This window comes from Leptodactylus fuscus, chromosome 7 (assembly GCF_031893055.1).
Source record: "Leptodactylus fuscus isolate aLepFus1 chromosome 7, aLepFus1.hap2, whole genome shotgun sequence".
Lineage (NCBI taxonomy): Eukaryota > Metazoa > Chordata > Amphibia > Anura > Leptodactylidae > Leptodactylus > Leptodactylus fuscus.
Genome location: NC_134271.1, coordinates 91,041,591 through 91,060,567, shown reverse-complemented (window position 1 = coordinate 91,060,567; position 18,977 = coordinate 91,041,591). Strand labels below are relative to the sequence as shown.

The 18,977-nt window shown below is 42.6% G+C and overlaps 1 protein-coding gene across 2 annotated transcripts in view; it reads left to right on the top strand.

Annotated features, from left to right (window-relative positions):
- Positions 1–18,977, top strand: part of DYNC1H1 (dynein cytoplasmic 1 heavy chain 1) — a 39,247-nt gene that overhangs the window by 1,870 nt on the left and 18,400 nt on the right. For both annotated transcript variants that reach the window (XM_075282479.1, XM_075282478.1), the window contains exons 2-37: positions 39–126; positions 250–423; positions 511–766; positions 3,342–3,528; positions 3,657–3,928; positions 5,397–5,624; positions 6,609–7,685; positions 7,772–7,951; positions 8,448–8,597; positions 8,677–8,823; positions 8,910–9,050; positions 9,464–9,751; positions 10,264–10,383; positions 10,494–10,733; positions 11,117–11,272; positions 11,357–11,470; positions 11,545–11,655; positions 11,736–11,945; positions 12,038–12,184; positions 12,426–12,592; positions 12,852–13,025; positions 13,271–13,436; positions 13,524–13,712; positions 13,824–14,021; positions 14,107–14,389; positions 14,481–14,581; positions 14,670–14,829; positions 14,942–15,182; positions 15,734–15,917; positions 16,015–16,227; positions 16,894–17,132; positions 17,226–17,382; positions 17,784–18,011; positions 18,171–18,401; positions 18,488–18,628; positions 18,709–18,942. In XM_075282479.1, coding sequence (XP_075138580.1) covers positions 39–126; positions 250–423; positions 511–766; positions 3,342–3,528; positions 3,657–3,928; positions 5,397–5,624; positions 6,609–7,685; positions 7,772–7,951; positions 8,448–8,597; positions 8,677–8,823; positions 8,910–9,050; positions 9,464–9,751; positions 10,264–10,383; positions 10,494–10,733; positions 11,117–11,272; positions 11,357–11,470; positions 11,545–11,655; positions 11,736–11,945; positions 12,038–12,184; positions 12,426–12,592; positions 12,852–13,025; positions 13,271–13,436; positions 13,524–13,712; positions 13,824–14,021; positions 14,107–14,389; positions 14,481–14,581; positions 14,670–14,829; positions 14,942–15,182; positions 15,734–15,917; positions 16,015–16,227; positions 16,894–17,132; positions 17,226–17,382; positions 17,784–18,011; positions 18,171–18,401; positions 18,488–18,628; positions 18,709–18,942 — 7,592 coding nt within the window. The remainder of the gene's footprint in view (positions 1–38; positions 127–249; positions 424–510; positions 767–3,341; positions 3,529–3,656; positions 3,929–5,396; positions 5,625–6,608; positions 7,686–7,771; positions 7,952–8,447; positions 8,598–8,676; positions 8,824–8,909; positions 9,051–9,463; positions 9,752–10,263; positions 10,384–10,493; positions 10,734–11,116; positions 11,273–11,356; positions 11,471–11,544; positions 11,656–11,735; positions 11,946–12,037; positions 12,185–12,425; positions 12,593–12,851; positions 13,026–13,270; positions 13,437–13,523; positions 13,713–13,823; positions 14,022–14,106; positions 14,390–14,480; positions 14,582–14,669; positions 14,830–14,941; positions 15,183–15,733; positions 15,918–16,014; positions 16,228–16,893; positions 17,133–17,225; positions 17,383–17,783; positions 18,012–18,170; positions 18,402–18,487; positions 18,629–18,708; positions 18,943–18,977) is intronic.

The window sequence follows — 18,977 nt, the reverse complement described above, 5'->3', positions numbered from 1 at the left end:
TAATGCCATTAACTTGCTCATTCTGTGTACCTTCACAGAGGACGTTGGTGATGAAGGAGAAGAAGAGAGAGAATTCATCTCTTACAATGTTAACATTGACATCCACTATGGACTAAAGTCCAATAGGTAATATGGCAGAACTAATACTTGTGGGAGGAGGGTAATAGTCTTACTGCATCCTAGATTGTCAGCTATAAGGTTTTCAGGGAATGCCTCAATACTCATTGGGTTGTTTTCCATCTTTTCCAGCCTGGCATTTATTAAGAGGACACCTGTTATCGATGCTGACAAACCCATTTCTTCTCAACTGCGAGTTCTCACACTCAGCGAGGATTCGCCCTATGAAACCCTACACTCTTTCATCAGTAATGCTGTCGCCCCCTTCTTTAAATCCTACATTCGAGAATCGGGCAAAGCAGACAGGTGAGTGGCGGTTTTTCTCAAATTTACACATTTGTTTAAAACACTGTTTCAGTCCATGCTAATATGCTGCGTGACGTTTGTCTTCAGAGATGGCGACAAAATGGCTCCCTCTGTGGAGAAGAAGATTGCAGAGCTGGAAATGGGACTTTTACATCTACAACAGAACATTGAAATTCCAGAGATCAGTCTGATGATTCATCCGAACATTACCAATGTGGCCAAGCAGTGCTATGAGAGAGGCGAGAAGCCGAAAGTGACAGATTTTGGAGATAAGGTGGAGGACCCTACATTCCTCAACCAACTGCAGTCTGGTGTCAACCGCTGGATTCGGGAAATCCAAAAGGTATATTGTGATATCTCTAATTATAGAACAATACATCTTAAAGGGGGTTTCATGCCAGCTGTAGCCTTAGGATAGGCCTTCAGTTTCAGGTCGGTGGAGTCCAACTAGACGCCCCCCACCAATAAGCTATATGAAGGAGTATTGGCACTTGTGAGTACTGCAGCCTCTTTAATGATTACTTTCCTGCACCCATCTACATAAAGGGGTGGTCCGGTTTCAGAAAATAAACGTTATTGATCTCTACTCCCTGGCATTCTTTGTTTACTCTCAGTGGATAAAGATCAGTCCTTGGTCACAGGTTGAATACAGAGGGGCATAGCTAATCAGTAGTCTGTCTTGTAACAAGCTGTGCACCCGTGTGTTAAAGATCAGTCATGGTCACATGATTATCGACTGGGAGTAAACAAAGGGTCAGTTCACATGGAGAAATTTGACAAAAATTCCTACCAAATCCACCTCCCATTGTTTTCAGTGTGAGGCACAGATCGCAGCAGGACATGGGGGGAAAAAAAGAAGCACCTTGCTCAATCTTGCCATGGGGTCCATTCATCCGGGCCTAATCAGGAGCGGGATGTAGAGATGAGTGAGTATATTCGATCAAATACCTCCGCCGCATAGCTCCCAGTGCAAAAACACTTCTGGGGGCATCGAATTTTTACTGCCCCTCCCACCTTCCCTGGCACTGGGAGCTATGCGGCGGACGTATTCGATGGAATATACTCGCTCATCTCTAGCGGGATGCCGTGACAGAATGCTGATGCACTGCATCACCCTGTCGAAGCTAGTCTGCTCGAAAATGCTGGCAGCAGAAAATGAAGAGGAATTTCATGTTTCTGTTGTGTGAACAGACCCTAAGAATGAGAGCATGCTGAGATCTAGGGTATTGTCGTCCCATTCACTTATTCCGCACTGATCTTGAGTGACATTGTATACTATACTCTAGAGCTGCACTCACCGCAGTTCTGGAGTATGCTGTATGAAAAATTTACAAGCTTGTTAGGATTACCAATAGCAGTTTAGCTCAGCTCCAATAATGCAGGGCACCACCACCAGCAGAATAGTGAGTGAAGCTCTGGAGTATAGTACTAGAAGATGACAATGTAATGTGTGTACTCAGTGGCCCATATTTTTTTCTATTTTGGCTATGACTAGACATTGGTGTAAGTGTGGTGCAACCTGTTACATCTAGAATGTAAGATATGGACATAACATCTCAGGGGAATGGGTTATGAGCCCGTGGTCATGTTATAAGATTCTGGCTCAAAAGCTCCCAACTGTTTAAAAGGAAGGCTGTTGCCCTTCCATGTCTTGGTGGGGCAAATCTGGAGACAGACTAAATAAATGTCTACATACACTGATACCCCTGCTCAGACCCCTCTATGGAATAACCCTGGCTTAATAAATTCTGGCAGGTTTGCCAGATGCCCGGTCTTGGGCGCACTGAGATTTTTTTCATTAGATGATTTGCATAAGCAGGGTACTTTTAAATCCATAGAATTGTTGAGCTCATGACTTCCCAAGAACTCAGTTTTGTAGGTTCCTCTAATTCAGGCATGCACTCTACTCAGTTGCCGCAGCCTGCGAGCTGGATTTCTACTTGCCCCCATATAGGAGTTCTATGTTCCCAGAGTCCCCATGGACTTATACTGGGTGCAGATACCCATCCAGGTGTGATGGCATACCTATATCCCTGGTCTCATGGACGAGACCTTTCAGGATATCCTGGAATCTGCCCAATTTGTTTTCCTTATTTGCCAATAACGGGCTAATCCAGGTCTATACATTGCATCACCTGACCTGTCTGCACAGGATTGAATGTGTTCCTCACCCAGGGTGCCTTAGATGCCCCTTAGATGCGTATCACATGGGACTGTCCTGTTATACAAATCTTTTGAAGAAAGGATATTTGTTTGGTATCTTGGATGAAGAGGTCTAGTTGCGCCACACTAGAATTTTTATATGTGAGTCTTTATTTCTAGCCAGAAAAGCAATAGTGTTGCGATGGATGGCTCCATACTCTCCATCTTTCTCCATGTGGAGGAAACTGGTTATTTTGATTCTTCCCTCCAATCAAATAGTCTATAAGGGGAATGACTGTCTGCAGAAAAGTCTGGGGACCGTGGTGTGACCCGCCTGTAACTTTACCGCCCTATGCTATAGAATGGCTGTACATTCGCCAAATACGTGCTGACTTTGTTATTGTATTTTGTGGTTGTATATGAATAATTGCTATATTGTCACTTGACATACTTGGTGTCACCTTCTTCTCACTGTATGCCCCCTTTATTATTGATTTTATTTTTGGGACCCTGATGCTCCCCTTGTCATAGACTTGAAGCACATGATGGATCTGCAGAATTTTGTTTGGCTGTTTATTTTTATTTTTTATTTTTTTTAAAGATGAAATTGTGTAATGACATGCCACATGTATCATCCAGCATCAGTCACTGTGATAAATATGGCACATTGTCAGACTGCCTGTCTGTTTGCACTGTCTAATATAAAATCTAGGCAAGGTGTTGCAGTTTTTATGTAGACTATCTGTTCACAATAAATATTACATTTTATTTTGCAGGTGACAAAACTTGATCGTGACCCTGCTTCTGGAACAGCTCTACAAGAAATCAGCTTCTGGTTGAATCTGGAGAGGGCACTTTACCGTATTCAGGAGAAACGTGAGAGTCCAGAGGTTCTTCTGACACTAGACATCTTAAAACATGGAAAGCGTTTTCATGCCACAGTCAGCTTTGACACTGACACAGGTAAAGTCTTTCATTAAAACTAGAGCTATTGGAAAATATAGCCATGTGACTATATACTTCTGCAGATATATATGGACACTCCCTAGAAATGGCAATTAACCTTTCCTATTACTTCTCCCACCTCTCAGGCTTGAAGCAAGCGCTGGAAACAGTCAATGACTACAACCCTCTCATGAAGGATTTTCCCTTGAATGACCTGTTATCTGCCACTGAGTTGGATAAAATCAGGCAGGCTCTGGTTGCCATTTTCACTCATCTCCGGAAAATCAGGAACACAAAATACCCAATTCAGAGGGCACTGAGACTGGTGGAAGCCATTTCCAGAGATCTCAGTTCTCAGCTCTTGAAAGTCCTGGGCACAAGGAAGCTCATGCATGTGGCCTATGAAGAGTTTGAGAAGGTACGAACACATGTTGGGCATCGTCAGTAAGGAATTCATTATGTGTAAGCACTGCATGTTAGGTCTAAATTCACATTTGCTTATTTTAGTCCTTTGCTCTGATCTCTCATAGGATCAGAACAATGGACTGTAAAACTAATATAATGACTAATGCAGATGGAGCACAGTGAGGCATATTTATCAATGAACAGAAAAATGCAACTGGCTCGACACCGTAAAAACTGATCCTGTGACTATAGAGCACAGCAGACTGAAAATAAGCAGATGTGAACTGGGCCTTAGGTGTTTAAAGTTACAATGAGCTTAGTCTCCTCTATTTGCTTTATAATTGCTATCTGTTCTCTGATGTTAGCCATTTCAGACAAGGATTGGCTGATGTATGCTTGCTTTAGTAAGATGACATATAGAAATTCTCAGTAATTGTATCATCATGTCTTACAACTTTGTAATATGCTCTACATTTGGTGTTATATTTATCACACTATGTATGCTGTATAAATACACTGAATTGTCACATATGAGGGTCAGGGGATAATCATACACATTAGGGAGAGTGTGTGCCTACATAGGCGTACGGAGACTTACAAGTCATTCCTGCTCTGCTAGGGATTCTGGGTAAAAAAAATATGCAAATCTATTCTCCAGGATGTAATCAGGAGAACCGTGCCTCTGTATGCTGCCCTCTAGGGAATCTGTTCCTTTTGGAATAGAAATACTAGTTTGGCAATAAACTCTGCATCATGTCAGTAGGCTTATTAACTGAGTCATTCATGATGTTAAGGGGGCTGCCCCTAGAGGGCAGCATACAGAGGCACTGTTCTCCTTATTACATCCTGGAGAATAGATTTGCATATTTTATGTCACATATGGGAAGCCTCAAGGCCTTAGGCTGGTCTTACACGACCGTAGTTTTACACTGCAAATGGACCGCAATTGTGGGTTCAAAATTGCGGACCATTTACGGTCCCATAGTTTTCTATGAGGCCTCTTACATGACCGTAGATTTTGTCAGTGGTGTGGCGCGCCGCAACCGTGGTCCGGACAGTATACCGCATGTCCGTGCTTTTACGGCACAGAAGGTCCAATAGAAGTCTATGGGCACATGCATTTTTGCGGATATACACTGAACGTACATCAGTGTATATCCGCAATTGCGGATGTCAACATGTGTGTTTTGTGGTGTGTTTTTTGCGGATCCGCATAATACTGATACACACGGAACGTTGCGGATGCACTTTGCGGATGTCTGCAGAATTAATTTTTAAAGTGAAATTTGTGTTGCGGATCTGCAAATTGCGGACCACAAAAACCACTACAGTCGTGTAAGACTAGCCTTATTTACGCAAAATAGCGGTTTTTATCTGACCTCACTTTAAAATCCATGAATATCTATGGGTCTATTTGCATGTCTTTGTCAAAATGGAGAAAGATCATGACAGGGTTTTTTTTTTTCTTTTTTCTTCATTAGGTCATGGTTGCCTGTTTTGAAGTTTTCCAAACCTGGGATGATGAGTACGAGAAGCTTCAAGTTCTTTTGAGAGACATTGTAAAACGAAAGCGCGAGGAGAACCTGAAAATGGTTTGGAGGATTAATCCAGCTCACAGGAAGCTGCAGGCACGATTGGACCAGATGAGGAAGTTCAGGCGCCAGCATGAACAGCTGAGAGCAGTCATTGTCCGGGTCCTGAGACCTCAGGTATAACTTTATGGAGCAGCTAGAAAGAATGGTGCATGTGCATAACACCATGTATGAAACCAACAGCACTTCCCACTGAGAGCAAAGCATTGATGTTGTGAAGTGGGGTGTTTAGTAGGCTGTTGGAAAATATGGCATGCACTACACTCCATGTTCTGATTTGGGTTATCTTGGAGGTCTTTCCCCTTGCCTTCCATCCTCTACAGTCTACACCTCTGCACCCCCCCCCCATGTTTTTCTTACTGATGACCCATCCACAGGACCCTGCACCAATCAACTGATCTGACTCCATCCAACTGTATAGTTTGTGGTACTGAAGACAGCCTGAAAGCACTGCTGTAATTCACCTAATAAAAGCAAAACTTCAGTTCCCTGGTACCACCACTATACTGTGTCCACTGATTCTGACTCTATCCAACTCTGTAGCTTCCGATATCCTAGAGGTAGCTGAATGAACTGGTCAGAGGTGGTCACCCCAACTCCTCACTACATACTGACAAAAAAAAAAATATGCAAATCTATTCTCCAGGATGTAATTAGAACAGTGCACTCTGTACGCCACCCTCTAGAGGGCAGCATCCTTAACATCATGCATGACTCAGTTATAAAGTCTATTTACTCACGATGCGGATTTAATTGCCAAATTAGTATTTCTATTCCAAAAGGAACAGATTCCCAGCTATGGACAGCGCTGTTTCGACCTATTGGGCCATCCTCCGCATAGCGTAGGGATACTGATTTGGCAGAGTGAGAGACTATAGACCAGGGTCAGGGGATAATCGTACACATCAGGGAGAGTGTGTGCCTACATAAGCAGTACGGAGACTTACAAGTCATTCCTGCTCCGCTAGGGATTCTGGGTAAAAAATATGCAAATCTATTCTCCAGGATGTAATTGCTGATAATCAATTCTGTGGATTGGTCATCAGAATGGCAATATGGTGCTTGTCTTTCATACAGCATGTCATTGGTTTTATTTTGTAGGTCACTGCTGTAGCGCAGCAAAACCAGGGAGATGTCCCAGAGCCTCAGGATATGAAAGTGGCTGAAGTCCTATTTGATGCGGCAGATGCTAATGCTATCGAGGAAGTAAATCTCGCTTATGAAAACGTGAAGGAGGTTGATGGTTTAGATGTTTCAAAAGAAGGCACAGAAGCGTGGGAAGCTGCACTAAAAAGATACGATGAACGAATCGACAGGGTAGAGACCAGGATCACTGCTCGTCTCAGAGATCAGCTTGGCACAGCAAAGAATGCCAATGAAATGTTTAGGATCTTCTCACGTTTCAATGCTCTGTTTGTTAGACCCCACATCAGAGGAGCCATCCGAGAATATCAGACTCAGCTTATTCAGCGAGTCAAAGATGACATTGAGTCTCTTCATGATAAGTTTAAAGTGCAGTACCCTCAAAGCCAAGCCTGCAAGATGAGTCATGTCAGGGACCTTCCACCAGTTTCTGGCTCTATAATTTGGGCCAAACAGATTGACCGGCAGTTGACTGCTTACATGAAGCGGGTTGAAGATGTCCTTGGCAAAGGGTGGGAAAACCATGTTGAAGGACAGAAGCTGAAGCAGGATGGAGACAGTTTCCGTATGAAGCTCAATACCCAAGAAATCTTTGACGACTGGGCGAGGAAAGTTCAACAACGTAACCTTGGAGTGGCCGGGCGTATCTTTGCTATTGAAAGCACACGTGCCAGGGGAAGAACTGGAAATGTTCTCAAGCTAAAAGTCAACTTCCTGCCGGAAATCATAACCTTGTCGAAGGAAGTCCGCAATCTAAAATGGCTTGGGTTCCGTGTCCCATTGGCCATTGTCAATAAGGCCCACCAAGCAAATCAGCTGTATCCATTTGCCATATCTCTCATCGAAAGTGTCCGTACTTACGAACGTACATGTGAGAAAGTGGAAGAACGCAACAGTATAAGTTTGCTGGTTGCAGGTCTTAAAAAGGAAGTTCAGGCTCTAATCGCTGAGGGCATCGCTCTAGTGTGGGAATCCTACAAGCTCGATCCTTATGTCCAGCGTTTGGCAGAGACCGTCTTCAACTTCCAAGAAAAGGTGTGTAGAGATTTCTCCTTATGATCTATTCCCTGCACAGCATTGTATGTAGCATTATTGTAATTAATCTTCTCATCTTTACCTAGGTGGATGACCTGCTCATTATCGAAGAGAAAATTGACTTGGAAGTCCGATCATTGGAAACATGCTTGTATGACCACAAAACCTTCTCAGAAATCCTGAACAGAGTCCAGAAGGCTGTTGATGACTTGAACCTTCACTCTTACTCTAACCTTCCCATCTGGGTCAACAAACTTGATATGGAGGTAATCCTTGTGTCAGAACCTGGATATACAGTATCACTAGAGAGCAACAATAACTGTTGTCTCTTATTTGGTTTACATGTCTTCAGTTGGTGTAAGATTCCCTACGCTAGCTAAATCTTTGCAAGTAAAAGCTAGAGCTGATTCAGTGGCATCCCATACAGGCATCCAGAACCCTACAATGTACTGATGGGAAACAAAAACGCCAAAACAATGCTCTAGAAGTATGGGTGTGTGGTTGTCTAAACATTATATACCTAAGCATTTCCTTCTAGAGTAGCTACCCGTGATGACTCTAGAGAAATCCTGTTCTGGAGGAGAACTAATTTGGAGCACTGCCTGTAAGGCTCCTTACACTAGCTAGATCTTCACAATGATTAAAAAAAGCATCTTCTGAGAGATTATATTTTGGGAATTTATACTTTCTAAAATTAATAAGATTGCTTTACAATATTGAAATGGAAACCTTGTATTCAGTGATTGTTCCTTCACCATGTAGATCGAGAGGATCTTGGGAGTCCGCCTGCAAGCTGGTTTGAAAACCTGGACTCAGGTCCTCATGGGTCAGGTTGACGACAAAGCAGAAGTTGACATGGACACTGATGCTCCCCAAGTCAGCCACAAACCTGGTGGTGAACCCAAAATTAAGGTATGTGTAGTGTACGTTTGTTCCAGTCTTGGATGTTTCTCTGCTTTCACACCTAAGTTCCTTTAACTTTTTCTTGCAGAATATTGTCCATGAGCTGCGCATTACCAATCAGGTCATTTACCTGAATCCACCCATTGAAGACTGCAGATACAAACTTTATCAGGAACTGTTTTCCTGGAAAATGGTGATCCTGTCTCTGCCCAGAATTCAGAGTCAGAGATACCAGGTGAGTTCTCCTCCATAGATATTTAACACGATTGCTGCGGTTTTAATTAGACCTAATTCGGTACAACTCTCTGTGCCATGCAATAGGTGGGTGTCCACTATGAACTGTCAGAAGAGGAGAAGTATTATCGGAACGCATTGACCCGAATGCCAGATGGACCTGCTGGCTTAGAGGAAGCCTACTCTGCAATTATGGACATTGTCACAGAGGTGGAGCAGTATGTCAAGGTAAGAGGAGGAAAGAATATAAAGTGAAATCCCATTAATCCTAAATACACCATTTTTGTATTGTGCCAGATTAGCTGACCCTCCAGTAGGTCAGTATGGCTGTCACTCTGGAATCCACACAGTCAAAACACCTGTTCTCTGTTTATGTAGAGTTAGGCTGACTTCACACAGAGTTTTTGGCCAGGAATTTGATCAGGAATCCGCCTCAAAATCAGCTTCCAAAAAAAGCCTCCTAATAGAGTTCTATTGGGAGGCTTTTTTGGAGGCGGATTCCTGGCCAAAAAAACTCTGTGAATTCAGCCTTAACCCGTGCTTCGATTCCTCTGCATTTCCAGTGATGTATCATTTAGGATTCCACAAAACTGGTTAGTTGGAGTTGTATTTTTAGTTTACGTTTGCTTTTTGTTTGGCAGGTTTGGCTGCAGTACCAGTGCTTGTGGGATATGCAGGCAGAGAACATATACAATCGGCTGGGAGAAGATCTGAATAAATGGCAGGCGCTGCTGGTCCAGATCAGAAAGGCCAGAGGAACTTTTGACAATGCGGAGACCAGGAAGGAATTTGGTCCAGTCATCATTGACTACGGAAAAGTTCAGTCGAAAGTAAACTTGAAATATGATTCTTGGCACAAAGAGGTCCTCAGCAAGTTTGGTCAGATGCTTGGGCAGAACATGACAGAATTCCATTCTCAGATTTCTAAGGTGAGCCATTTTATGGGGGAAATTCAATTTACCATAATAGACATGACAATATGCTATTAACGTCTGACAGCTTGGTATGGTAAGCTGATTTTATTGCTGTTGTCCTGTTTGGGTGTATGTGGCAATATTTTATTTTTATTTTTTTCCTATGGATTTCATCCCAATTCCTAATGTCACACTCACTGCAGCTTTCACCCTTTCTACATTAAATGTGCTCTCTTCTCTGCAGAAAATGTTTGCAGCATATTGATAATATTTGTTAATCTCATCCTTTTGGTTTTGGACTATGATCCATTGTGTATTTTACTCAAGTTGCTGGTAAAATGTGCAACAAATTGGCCATGTACATATTCATTCATGTGTAAAGAGGAGTCTTCATGTGTTGTCACTTCCCTTATAAGGGATATATCCAAAACTGATATGCCATACACATTTGTAGTGGGAAGCGCTCTTTAATACATTTGATAGTTTGGTCCCTTACATCCAGTGTAATCTTGTTGTCTTACTTGTAGTCTCGTCAAGAGCTGGAGCAGCACTCCGTCGACACGGCTAGTACATCTGATGCTGTGACCTTCATTACTTATGTGCAGTCTCTGAAGCGGAAGATCAAGCAATTTGAGAAACAAGTTGATGTAAGTACCTTTTTTTTTTTTTAAAAAAAAAAAAAACATTTTATTGTTACCGTGCCTTAATGTTGGCCTGCTGCAAAACCAGAGAGTAATTGTGCACTTTCCATCTTCAGCTCTATAGGAATGGACAGCGTCTGCTGGAGAAACAGCGCTTCCAGTTCCCCTCTTCATGGCTTTACATTGACAACATCGAGGGTGAATGGGGAGCATTTAATGACATAATGCGGCGTAAAGATTCCGCCATACAGCAGCAAGTGGCAAATCTGCAAATGAAGATAGTTCAGGAAGACAGAGCTGTGGAGAGCCGTACTATTGATCTGTTGACTGACTGGGAGAAGACAAAACCTGTTGCTGTAAGATCATTGTCTGATTTCTGTCGTGGAAGTGGTAATATATAGAATATGTAATGCACTGATTTAAGAACCAGAAGGCAAAAAAAAATAATGTTGTGGCATGCTCCATTGTCTAGCATGGTACAGCAATACACTCACTCAGTGCACATCTAAGTACAGAACCACAGGGTACTCTGCACTACTATAGTGTACATCAGGCATGGGCCCAATTCACTGTATTGTGAATGGAGCCATAGGCTCACACTTTACATTTTGGATTGAAGATGTTTTATGAAAGTGAATGAGTACAATGTTAGACAAATGGGATACCACTAATTTTTAAGGGGTTATGGGCATATGTTGATACAACTCTAACTTTTATCTCTCTATCTTTAATTCTTCAGGGAAGCCTGCGACCTGAAGAGGCCCTTCAAGCTCTCACAATATATGAAGGAAAGTTCGGCAGACTGAAGGATGACCGAGAAAAATGTGCTAAAGCCAAAGAGGCCTTGGAACTAACAGACACGGGGCTGCTGAGTGGCAGTGAGGAGCGAGTGCAGGTGAAGATTTGACTTGTCCTTTTTGCCACACTTTATTTCATTCTAGTGCTAAATATTATATTGAGGGTTTGTTCTCTCATGCAGGTCGCCTTGGAAGAACTGCAAGATCTCAAAGGAGTTTGGTCTGAGCTCTCGAAAGTGTGGGAACAGATTGACCAAATGAAGGAACAACCGTGGGTGTCTGTACAACCACGAAAGGTATGTGACCACCTGAAAGAAACCTTTCCATAAAAACTTGAGGCTGGTTTACATGTTGTGTCTATTTTTGACAGCTACGACAAAGCCTGGATGGGCTGCTGAATCAGCTGAAGAACTTCCCCGCCCGCTTACGGCAGTATGCATCCTATGAATACGTACAGAGACTTTTGAAGGGTTACATGAAGGTAAAACACTGGTTTTGTCTGTAGATGAGTTGGACTGTGAATGTTACAAGTACCAATGTGCCATATGAACTTCTTACTAGGTAAACATGCTGGTGATCGAGCTCAAGTCTGAAGCCCTGAAAGATCGTCACTGGAAGCAGCTCATGAAGAGACTGCATGTTAACTGGGTGGTTTCTGAGCTCACACTTGGCCAAATCTGGGATGTAGACCTGCAGAGGAATGAGGCAATTGTCAAGGATGTCCTTCTTGTTGCTCAAGGAGAAATGGCTTTGGAGGAGTTCTTGAAACAGGTAAGGATTTATACCCTCATTCCACAAGCAGTCTTTTGTAGATGATGCATGAAATGGATCTATCAGTAATCCATGTGTCTTATTGTGCCCAGATCAGGGAAGTGTGGAACGCTTATGAACTGGATCTTGTCAACTACCAGAACAAATGCCGTCTGATCCGTGGCTGGGATGATCTGTTTAATAAAGTCAAGGAGCACATCAACAGTGTGTCTGCTATGAAGCTTTCTCCCTACTACAAGGTAATACATGTGTGGATAATCTGGAGGGTTGCCTCTACATTGAATAAATTTGTCATCCATACCATTAGGAGATATTTGTAATAAGTGGCAAGGGGAGGGTGTCACAAACTCAGGACCCCTTTCTGAGCCAGAGCTGTAATCTGGAAGAGCAGCTTCTACAGTACAGAACTCGGCCCACTTCAATGATACATAAAATCTACAATCTACTCTTGTATTCATCTATTATTTTCTCTTTTATTAGGTGTTTGAAGAAGATGCTTTAAGCTGGGAAGACAAGCTCAACAGAATAATGTCCCTTTTTGATGTTTGGATTGATGTCCAGAGGCGCTGGGTTTACTTGGAAGGCATCTTCACAGGCAGTGCTGACATCAAACACTTGCTTCCTGTGGAGACACAGCGTTTCCAGAGGTTTGTTCATATGGGGCAGTTTTGCCTTTCTAAAATGTTACATTTACAAGAGGATACGTTCTCATTCTTAGAGCTGGATTTTGAAATTGTGTTTGCGTTATGTGTGTTTTTTTTCTTTTCTACTTCATGTATGTAGTGTAAAATGCCCTATTCACTTGCATTGGCTGCAGAATTTTGGCAGATTAGATTAAATCCTGAGCATGTGAACAGCCCCTTACAAGACTGTTATTTCTGAATGTCAAATGTTTTCTTCTTCCAGCATTAGTACAGAGTTTGTGTCACTGATGAAGAAGGTCACAAAGTCTCCTCTGGTCATGGACGTTCTGAACATCCAAGGAGTTCAAAGATCTCTGGAGAGGCTGGCTGACTTATTAGGCAAGATCCAGAAAGCTCTTGGAGAATATTTGGAAAGGGAACGTTCCTCTTTTCCAAGGTAAGTTCAGAGGCTGCTGCTGGTATGGAGCTAATTTTAGCCCATCAGCAACCATAGCTTAGTAGTTAAGTCCAAACCTTAGCGATTAAATTGACTGCACCGAAATTTCCTAGCCTGATCACTGATCCGTTCTGTGCATTTGTGTGGTTTTGTTTAAAAAAAACAAGCCAAAAAAAAGTATAAGACTTTGCCTCTGTGCAGAAAGATATTGATAGACTTGATGTTTTCTCTAACCCATGTTTTAGGTTCTACTTTGTTGGTGATGAAGATCTTTTGGAAATCATTGGTAACAGTAAAAATGTGGCCAAACTGCAGAAACACTTCAAGAAAATGTTTGCTGGCGTCTCCAGCATCATTCTGAATGAAGACAGTTCTGTTGTTCTGGGAATCTCTTCACGAGAAGGAGAGGAGGTAACGATAAGATGAATATGTTAATAGAGGTAGTAGGATATACCTCCCACTGTACTTGCTTTATGTATGCTTTGTGCATCTTCACAGGTGCTCTTCAAAACTCCTGTGTCCATCACTGAGCATCCAAAGATCAATGAATGGCTCACCCTGGTGGAGAAAGAAATGCGAGTCACCCTGGCAAAGTTGTTGGCTGAGTCAGTGACTGAAATTGAGATCTTTGGGAAGTCCACAGCCATTGACCCTGCTACATACATCGACTGGATTGACAAGTACCAGGTAATTTCTGTTGCTTCTCAAGTACCAATCCCCCTTTAGTGTTTTCTTTTTGGAAAAAAAAAAAATCTTGACATGTCACTAATTTATGTATTTATTTATATATCTACTTAGGCTCAGCTTGTGGTCCTTTCAGCTCAGATTGCCTGGTCTGAGAATGTGGAGTCTGCTCTCAACAACATGTCCAATGGTGGCGGTGACTCCAGCCCCATGCAGGCTGTACTTGTCAATGTGGAGGCCACACTGAACGTACTGGCAGATTCAGTATTGATGGAGCAGCCACCTCTGCGGAGAAGGAAGCTGGAGCACTTGGTAAATAGTTACTGACCTTAACAGCATGGTGTCATAGCTCCTTATGTTCCTGTATGTTGTGGCTAATGGCTGTACTGATCCACAGATCACAGAACTGGTGCACCAGAGAGATGTCACCAGATCCCTCATAAAGATCCGAATTGACAACTCCAAGTCGTTTGAGTGGCTGAGCCAGATGAGGTTCTACTTTGATCCCAAACAGACCGATGTTCTGCAGCAGCTCTCCATACAGATGGCAAATGCAAAATTCAACTACGGCTTTGAATACCTGGGTGTCCAAGATAAACTTGTGCAGACCCCTCTGACTGACAGATGCTACTTGACCATGACCCAAGCTCTGGAAGCTAGGCTTGGAGGATCACCTTTTGGTAAATATCTGCTCTATTTAACACTGATATTAACCAGCTTGTATTGTTTTTCTATAGGGTGTGACTATTAATTGTGGGTGTTTTTAAACAGGCCCTGCTGGTACTGGCAAGACAGAATCAGTCAAAGCCCTTGGACACCAACTTGGCCGCTTTGTGCTGGTTTTCAACTGTGATGAGACCTTTGACTTCCAGGTAAACAATTGTGTAACTCTCTCATGTTGATCCCCCTGGTATAGCAGTACTTCTGTGACGGTTTCCACTTAACAATAATTTCTTTCAGGCCATGGGTCGTATCTTTGTGGGTCTGTGCCAGGTTGGAGCTTGGGGATGTTTTGATGAGTTCAACAGATTGGAGGAACGCATGTTGTCTGCAGTTTCTCAGCAAGTGCAGTGCATCCAGGAGGCTCTGAGGGAACACTCCAATCCAAACAGAGATAAAAGTATGTCATGTCAGACATTTATGGCAAAAATAAAGAGGGTTTTCTATGTAACCTGTTACTCGATAAGTCTCTGACTTGAAGGTCTCACTACATATTACAAATTGTCTTTCAGCTCTGACAGTCACCTGTGAACTGTTGAACAAACAAGTGAAAGTCAGCCCTGACATGGCAATCTTCATCACCATGAACCCTGGTTATGCTGGAAGATCAAACCTGCCAGATAACTTGAAGAAACTGTTCCGCAGTTTGGCCATGACCAAACCTGACCGCCAGCTGATTGCACAGGTCATGTTATACTCTCAAGGATTCCGGACTGCTGAAGTGCTTGCCAACAAAATTGTGCCATTCTTCAAGTAAGTGAATATGGATTTGCTTTGATATCCGGTTTGCACTGATTAATCTATAACTTGGGCAGCCAAGTGTTTGCTCTGCAAGCTCACTACACCTTCCTGTGAGCAGTTCAGCCAGCAAACGAAACATCACATGACCTCTGATGTGGGAATGATTTATTACTTGTGACTTCATTGCCAGAGACAGTGAGAACAGAAAGATGAATCTTAGAAAATGTAGTTTGTCTATAGATTTGCATGTAAAGAACAGTGATACAAAAAGTAGCAAGTAAAATAAAGCCAAGTAAATGGTGCACAAGGGAACAGTGAAGATTTAGCACTGATGTGGAGGTATTGGCAGATGATATTTTAGAAGCTGGATAACCCCATTAACTCTATAGTTTCTGCCATTAAGGGACTAGTAACTAATAAATAGCTGGGTTTTCTTTTGTCACTGACCCTAAGCCAGTATCTCCATTGGGTGTACTGACTTTGGTTCTGCTGCTGTTAGTAATATTTTGATTGTGAGATGTTGAGGGCACTATTATAAAAGCTCATGTTGATGTTTCCTATAGGTTGTGTGACGAACAGCTGTCATCTCAGAGCCACTACGACTTTGGTCTTCGAGCCTTGAAGAGTGTCTTAGTGAGTGCTGGCAATGTCAAGAGAGAACGCATTCAGAAAATTAAAAAGGAAAAGGAAGAACGGGGTGAAGCTACGGATGAAGGAGAAGTTGCAGAGAACCTTCCTGAGCAAGAAGTATGATAACCTAACACCATTTTTGCACTGCTACAACACAAAAACTCATAAATATGTTTTGTAAGTACTAGAAGTTTACTCCTTTTCTCGTCTTCAGATCCTGATCCAAAGTGTCTGTGAGACCATGGTTCCCAAGCTGGTTGCAGAAGACATCCCTCTGCTCTTCTCTCTGTTGTCTGATGTGTTCCCAGGTGTCCAGTATCACCGTGGTGAAATGACAGCCCTTCGAGAGGAACTTAAAAAGGTGTGCCAGGAGATGTACCTGACTTATGGAGATGGCGAAGAAGTTGGTGGAATGTGGGTTGAGAAGGTAAGATGTCTGTCTTCTTTGATGCTCACTAAATGAGTCCATTCACTCCCCCCTACACACACACTGACCATCCTACCAGTTTGTATCTACAGCTCCTCTGCTGAGTATGCATCTGTCGGTCATATGTCCTCTGTCCTTCTGTCTCCCTCTCACTCTCCTCTTGTGGACCTGACTAACTTACCAAGTGTAGGGAATAAAAATTAGAAAGCATGAGACTGCACAAAATCTGTTTGTAACCATGTAAGACATAAGGGCTGCATAACATCTGTAAAAGCAAAATGGTAGGACATAAGATGAGAACAGAACGCCAGCAGTGTCACGTTAGATAGAAAAAAATGGGTAATGGATAAATATAACATAATTTATACAGCAAATGAACTAATACAAAACCATAATGTACAGATAGACCGGGACCATACACAGCAGCATCAAAAAACAAATAACTAAGAATAACCTCAGTCGCACACCATACTGCCTCGCCCTTACCCACACTCCAACTCAGATTTGTCTATTCAAATAGCAGTCTAATGCAAAGTTGATTTTAAATTTTTTTTTGTTGGGTATATTGAAGCAATAAAAAAATAATTAAAGGTTGGTAAGGTGTATTGATCTTCAACCTGCAGTGTAACTGAACATTCATTGTAACCCATGTTTATTTTCATATAGGTTCTTCAGCTCTATCAGATCACCCAAATCAACCATGGTCTGATGATGGTTGGACCCTCTGGCAGTGGCAAAACCATGGCATGGAGAGTGCTGCTGAAAGCTTTAGAAAGACTGGAAGGAGTGGAAGGTGTTGCTCACATCATTGATCCTAAAGCCATCAGCAAAGACCATTTGTATGGCACACTGGATCCAAATACTCGAGAATGGACAGATGGGTTGTTTACCCATGTTCTCAGGAAGTAAGTCTATTCCAAACTTATGGCAACCTCATAACTGCATAACATAGAAGCTCCCAATCTATAGCCTGTTCCTTAAACTTCCTCTGCCTGTAGGATCATTGACAATGTCCGTGGAGAGCTTCAGAAGCGCCAGTGGATCATCTTTGATGGTGATGTGGACCCTGAATGGGTTGAAAACTTGAATTCAGTCTTGGATGATAACAAACTCCTCACACTTCCCAATGGAGAACGTCTCAGCCTGCCGCCTAACGTAAGCTAATTACTTTTTCTTTAATGTGTATATAACCTTTTCTCCCAAGATCTGAAAGGGATTGTTTAGGATCAGAAAAACGTGTCTGCTTTCCTCCAAAAGTAGTGCCACATATTTCCGTTGTGTGTATTATTGCAGCTCCATATTGTAGCTGAACTACCTAACCAATGGACAAATATGACTCTGCTTTATGAAGAAGGCAGCCTTGTTGCTCTTCCCCTCCGTAATCATTTGCGTAACACACAGACCTAGTGAAGTGAAAAGACAAGAGATCATACAGTATTTCTTGCTTTAGTTTTGAATGTTTACAATATAGACATCTGTATTAAAAAAATAACCAGTAACAATTAAAGATCCATCTTGTTAGAGGCGGTAAACTGTCCTGTCTCATCTTCCCGTAGGTCCGTATCATGTTTGAAGTCCAGGACCTGAAGTATGCTACTTTGGCCACTGTGTCTAGATGTGGTATGGTCTGGTTCAGTGAGGATGTTCTAAGCACAGACATGATCTTCAACAACTTCCTGGCCAGGATGCGCAGTATCCCACTTGATGAAGGGGAAGATGAAGCTCAGCGAATGAGGAAAGGGAAAGAAGATGAAGGAGATGAGTCTGCATCTCCTATGGTCCAGGTACATATTTGCAATGTCTCTCCACCTTGATCAGATTTAGAATGGAAAAGCTTGTGTAATGAAAATTTCATTAATATTCTACATATTAGACTTGGTCATAGGACGCTACAACATCTGGAACCAGTTTTCAGAAACCTTTGCCAATTTTTATTTTTAAAGATCCAGCGAGATGCCGCCACGGTTTTGCAGCCATACTTCACATCTAGTGGACTGGTGATTAAAGCTCTTGAGCATGCTTTTAAACTGGAGCACATCATGGACCTGACCCGCCTGCGATGCTTGGGTTCCCTGTTCTCCATGCTGCACCAAGCCTGTCGTAACATTGCCCAGTACAATGCCAATCACCCAGACTTTCCCATGCAAATTGACCAGTTAGAACGATACATACAGGTAAGTGGTCGAAGAGGTCAGGACTAAATTTTAGTGCATTGCCCAGTCATATCATCAAACTGAAATCCATATACGTTTCTCCACAGCGTTACCTCATTTATGCTGTACTGTGGTCATTCTCTGGAGACGGCCGTCTGAAAATGAGGGCAGAACTTGGAGAGTACATCAGGAGGATCACCACTATTCCACTGCCAACTACTCCCAACATCCCAATCATTGATTATGAGGTATATGAATGCTTAATATCAATGGCTGTTAAATGCCTTATCGTATGCCTGTTGTTTAACCGTTTTGTGCCAAACTTTAGGTCTCCATCACTGGCGAGTGGCTTCCTTGGCAATCCAAAGTTCCTCAGATTGAAGTTGAAACTCACAAAGTGGCAGCACCTGATGTTGTTGTGCCTACTCTGGATACAGTGCGGCATGAGGCTCTCCTCTACACCTGGCTGGCAGAACACAAACCTCTTGTCCTGTGTGGTCCTCCTGGTTCAGGAAAGACCATGACTCTGTTCAGTGCTTTGAGAGCTCTGCCTGACATGGAGGTAAAGTTAAACTTTACAAAAACCCCCCCAGAAGT